At 37.0% G+C, this 6,000-nt stretch overlaps 1 protein-coding gene across 1 annotated transcript in view; it reads right to left on the bottom strand.

Annotated features, from left to right (window-relative positions):
* Positions 1–1,540: 1,540 nt before the first annotated feature.
* Positions 1,541–6,000, bottom strand: part of LOC145692115 (zinc finger MYM-type protein 1-like) — a 57,427-nt gene continuing 52,967 nt past the window's right edge. The window contains exon 2 of the mRNA XM_081767410.1: positions 1,541–3,772. Within this exon, the coding sequence (XP_081623536.1) occupies positions 1,541–3,772 (2,232 nt within the window). The remainder of the gene's footprint in view (positions 3,773–6,000) is intronic.

The following is a 6,000-nucleotide window of genomic DNA, read 5'->3' as shown; positions in this document are numbered from 1 at the left end:
ATCTCAAGAATTGTATCAGAAAAAAACCTTTTGACTTAGACAAGATTCGAACTCGCAACCCTTGGATCCAAGAGTCCGCGCTCTACCGATTGAGCTAACAATCGCTGTTGCAGAAGCCTGATTTCTACAACTACCGGTTGCTGAATGGTGTGTATTAACGAAATTGGCCGAGGTAATTGCTTCATACAGCTATTGCAATAATAATAATAATAATAATAATAATAATAATAATAATAATAATAATAATAATAAAGAGGAGGAAGAAGAAGAAGAAGAAGAACAGAATTTAAAAAGTCGCATTGTTAAAAGTTTGGTGTGCGAAGCAGGGATGAATTCAGGGGGTAGCCCGGGGGGGAATTTCCCCCCGAAGAAAATTTATTCCCCCCGGAGAAACTCTCAAAATTTCAATCACAAAATGTAGAAATTACCCTGCCCTGCTCCCGAGGAGTTCATATTCCCCCCCCCGGGTGAAAATGTCTGAATTCAACACTGACTGTAGGTAACACTAGCACAGATTGAGTTAGGAAAGGAAAGATAGGGCTTTGATCATTCCATATGATCTCTGATGTCAGCAGACTTCATTCAGTTCTTGAAAATGTACAGTTCTTGCATTATTTGAAATGGAGCGCCTAAATTCCATTTCTCGCATCGGAAGTAACAGACGTAAATGTGTTTTATGATTGTTAAAGTAAACACACCTTTCTTTTACTAAAAATAAGTGCGTTAAAGTGTGAGATTCAGAGGAATTAGGGAGTAACAGTTATCCCTCCTGGGTTAGAGATTTATATAGAATTTATCAATATAATAGTAGTATATAAGTGAAAGATTGCTATTGAAGGTGAAGAAGATCCTGCTCAGTGCCGTGCAATGGGGGAGGGACAACGGCCCCGGGCGCCGAAGTAAGGGGCGCAAAATTCGGGAGGGAAAAAGAAAAGAAAAGAAGGAAAGAAAAAAGAGAGGAATGAAACACATATGCACATGTGGGCATGTGCACATATATAAAATGAAAGGAAAAAAAAGTAATAAAAAGTGCTGAAAATCAAGGAAAAGCAGGGTTTACTTTTTAAACTTTTCTCACATTTCGCGGCTGGTCTGTCGACTCACTCACACGTACGGGACTACCCAAGCGTATACTCTCGCCCCAAGCGCTGATTTTCCACGACACGGCACAAAGTCGTGGACAGTGTTTCTTTCAGAAAAAATGTTCCGGGGGGGCACACGTAGTTTACGGAGGGGCACATATTATTTTCATGCGGTCTCGGTATAACTTAGCAGCTTCTTTTCTAAAGTTATGTAAAAATGTCAATATTGTTATTTCTTGTCCACGAAAATACTGAAGTGTATGATCCCAATCATCACCATAAAGTTAAAATATTTATTCATGGCCTGTAAAAGTTTTCTTTTTTCGGTTCGAAAAATATAATTGGCAAATACAATAGAAATGTACTAATAATATTAAATACAATAGACATTTATAAAAGTTTTACATTATAACTTCGTCCGTATGACAAAAATTCACTTCGTAGTTTGTTTTTAATCATTAAAGAAGACGTATTCTTCTTATCTTTGCTTTGGCGTATGAATTGATTACCTCACTGATAAAATTCGAATTTGGCACTTCTTCACCCTCAATGCTGATCAACATACAGTGCTTCAAGTTTTCTTCTGCCATACGAGATCGCAATTTTGTTAATATCCTGTTCATTGTGCTGAAAGACCTTTCAACACTGGCTGTTGATATAGGTACACACATGACCGATTCACATATTTTATGTAGATTTTCATAACCAATTTTCACTTCAAGTACTTTTGGAAGAACGGGGTCTATATCCAAACAAGCATTTTCAGTGCTCTTCATCAGTGACCGAAGGAAAAATTGAAATGGCTTTATATCTGCCCATAACGGTTCCATATCAACATCGACGAAATAGTTGCACAGTTTCTTTACATCATCTACACACTTGATACTTAAAAACATGCCTATGTTTTCGAAGTAGGATGCACTTTCCATTAGGCCAAGGGCGCGGTCGTTGAATCTATTTGATATCTCTTCGACAACCTGCAACACATAACTCTTCAGGTCCTTAAGCGTTTTCTCAGGATCTTCGTCTTCCACAAAAGTCTTCGAAAATTCTTCAGGCTTTTGCATGGCCTCCAAAATCATAGTCCTCAATTCGCTATTGGTGCTACAACATTCATCCGCTATCTTCGTAAGATGTTCTTTAGTGGCATCGATCATAGACATCAGAGATGAAAATGACAAGGTTGCATTTTGAAGCTGCTTACTCAAGTGAGACAACGCACTTAGTAATGCATCCATAACACAAAGTGTGATAACAAAGCTTTTGTTGGTTATTTCGCTTAAAATTCCTCCCGCAAGTGACGCAAAATCAACCCCTTCTTTGTGAATATGCTCAAGAGCCAACAAAATTCCCGAGAAGAACCTTTTCACTGCATTCGCAATTCTATAGTGACTTAGCCACCATACTTCAATGCATTCAGGTACTTTTAATATAGGATCGTTTATGATTGCCTGAATTTCATGCAGAATGTTTTCCCGCTTAGGTGATCTACTAAATAGATTGTGTATGTCTTTCAATGTATGGAAAAATCTTTTAACTTTGGGATTCTTGTTTCTGCACGTAGCAGCAGCAAGTGACAGCACATGAGCTCTGCAGTGAATATATGGTATATCTCTGCCAGCTTTTGTTGACAGAATCCTGCGAACACCAGAACTGTTGCCAGAAAAGTTAGACGCATCATCGAAACTAAACGCTATGAGATTTTCGTATTTCAAATTGTGATTTTTCATTTCAGTGTCTATAGCATTAGCAATGGTATCGGCTTTGCAATCAGGTATGGTCACCAGCGCCAAAAATGTTTCAACCGGAGAACTGTCCTCTACATATCGCAAACACATGCTAAGGGCCATTTTATTATTTATTGATGTACTTTCATCATCCATTATCGAAAACTTTTTATCTCTGATTTTTTGAGTCACTTTAGAACGTAGGACTTCACCAACACAATTCAACAATTCGGAAGCAGTGTTCTTACTGCAGTAGTTAGAGCGTTCACTTTGTTCATTTTTCCACGTTTCTAGTTCTGGACTACACTGTACAAGCAAATTATTCACTAGTGCCTCATATTTTGTTGTATGTGGCACTTCTTCTTTAACCAAGAAGTACAATCCACGAACAAGCATTCCCAGCGATTGGCGGTTTCGATCTTTTTCGGCTTCACTTTGACGAAGAACTTGAGAGTATACAGGGTTATTTTTTACTTGCATTCGCAGCCTGTCCATCTCAAGGCTTGCAATGTGCGCTTTTGAATGATTATGCTTTTCCAGTTTTCCGTCTTTTCCTAATGCATTTTTATATGCTGTGAATGGATGAGTCACAAAAACACCTCCCGTTTTCTGCTGCACATTAGGATCATTCTTCATATATCGCTCACAATATTTACAAAAGGCACCTCCACGTACTTTGTCCTCGTACAGCCACTCATACTGTTGTTCCCACTGTTTATTATACAAACGCTTCTTCTCAACAGAACAAAGGTTTTGCTCATTTATATTTGCCCTATCATCTGCACACTTTGAAATACATTTCGACTGCTCAACATCAATACTTACATCCTTCTCTTGTTCTAGTCCGTTTGCATTTCCCTTACAGTTACTTTTATCTGGCGTATTATCACTTAGACTTGTACAGTCAGTCGACAAGGAATTCGATGGGCCAGGGTCCACAGATGTTTCAAGCTTAATGTCCAACTTTTTTTACTTTATAACAAAATTCAAGATAGATGTTTGACTTTCGTTTTTCCTTTTCTTGTTAGAAGACATACTGAACAAATCACTCACCTGTAAACAAGACACACTAATTGAAAGCACAAAACTATAATCGCCAATATTAACCTAAACAGAATAACTTACATGTGTTATTCGTTTCAGATATACGTGCAACACGACGTTCAATTGTTACTCTTCCGTTCAAGGTTGGCAGTTACAGACACAGGATACCACCTAATTGCTAAATATGAAAAAGAAAACAACTATCGGCACGAGCTTTAGAACACCTTGGTAAAGTAGCAAGATTAAAACCGTTTGTTTATCTGTTTATTGTCTTCTGAAAATATTTATTTCCCACTGCTGGTACTATTCTATTTATTATATTATAGATGTATTACTTTGGTCTCTCCGGGGGGCACTCTCGGAGCTCCGGGGGGGCAGTGCCCCCCAAAAACATGTCTGGAAGAAACACTGGTCGTGGAAAATCCTACTGAAGACAGTCCTACTGAAGATTTCGTAAACTAAACTATTGATGTGTATGCAATGAAGAAACCAGGGCTAATATGCTTGATTTAGAATCAGAAGTGTGAGAAAGAATGATAACTTTTTTGTTAAGACATTCCTATGTATGTTTGTTTTAGGACAAAAACATATTTGCGTTAATTTAAATCTTTTTGAAAACTTCTACATTAGTAAGAAACAGTAACTACTGAACATAGGAAATAATAACAAAAATAGCTACTGTAAATAGCAGTTAAAGTTTAGTCTAAAATATTTTTGCCAGTCTTTATTTAATGTTTTAGATAAAATTAAACGATTGTTTTTTTTTTTTTTTTTTGTAGTTGTTTTTTTAAAATTATAATCTCACATTGAATATTTATCAGCAATTAGTCTCAATATTAGGTAAGATGTGCAATTGAATGGAATTGTTAAATATGCTGCTTTCTTGCAAAAATACAGAAAAACAACCCTTCCCCCCAAGGAGTTCACATTCCCCCCGGGTGAAAATGTCTGAATTCAACACTGGTGCGAAGTTAGTCCTAATATGAGATTTTATTTATTATATATAATAAATGTAAGCGTGGTTTATTCGTGCGTGCTACTCAAAGTTGTACGCGTATGGTACAGTAGCCTTGTGTCCCACAACCATGAAGAAAGTTTCGGTTTGAACCTATGCGTGTCCTAAGAGGAAGGAGGAGATTCAAAGAAAGAAAAGTGGTTTAGAAATTATGCAAAAATAGAATATCTCACGAGGTGAGGTGATATAGAGTTCAGCGTGTCTTTCAGCTGTGACTCTATACAAGGTGTGCATCTACGACTTAACGTGGAACCCGAACCACACGACTCCTGCCGGGAATCGAAACCCGTATCACCTCTAGCTCTATCATGGGAGACACAGGGACATGTAAAAATAATCGAAACTGAACGATATTAATGTTAAATCCATAGCTTTTGAGGTCCTAAAAATTCCTAATTGAAATATATGAGTGCTTATTATATAGTTTTCCGGATCGCTGAAGTGAATAATGTCACCCCCGATACCATAAAAGCCCATGTTTTTATTCTTCGCTAGCGGCAAGTTGATTCTTTTGCTCCTGCTGGAAATGGATTCGTACTATTTCATTCCGATTCAAATATGTATTCTACTGGGAAAACTAATCTCAAATATATCTTTGAAATTTAAACCTATTTTTCCCGTGCAACGCCGGGTATTTCAATTAGTAATCAATAATTTAAGAAACAATGAGTATATTTAATGGAAACAGATATATGTATTTTTGAATGTTGTATATGTATTGCTAATTCATACTTTATCTAGTAGAAAATGGTGCACCCATTATATATTCTGAAGCAATAGGGAGAACTATCGAAGGTATATTTTATTATATCTACTGTCGAATTTAGTGTGGAATAATTTCACACAATTTATTTCGAAACTATCGAGACGAGACTGAGACCGCTATTTGTCGGTTGAAAGAAGACTAGGTAATACTGTAAATAGTCTCGTGTTGTCTCGTTTTGATACCAGTCCTACTTCGGGGTTTGTTCTCTAGTAACTGGTTGCGTACTGCACCTACAGTATGTAAGACGTCGTATATTTAAATGTTTGAGAACTTACCCCACCTCCACTTGACGGATCGTTCTAACTAAAACTACCAGACCGTTTATGTAATTTTGCGTTATTTTCTTGCAACAGAGAATGAAAAATA

Source organism: Thermobia domestica, chromosome 8 (assembly GCF_964235325.1).
Source record: "Thermobia domestica chromosome 8, izTheDome1.hap1.1, whole genome shotgun sequence".
Lineage (NCBI taxonomy): Eukaryota > Metazoa > Arthropoda > Insecta > Zygentoma > Lepismatidae > Thermobia > Thermobia domestica.
Note: the sequence above shows the minus strand (reverse complement) of the source record. Positions and strands in the feature narration are given on the sequence as shown.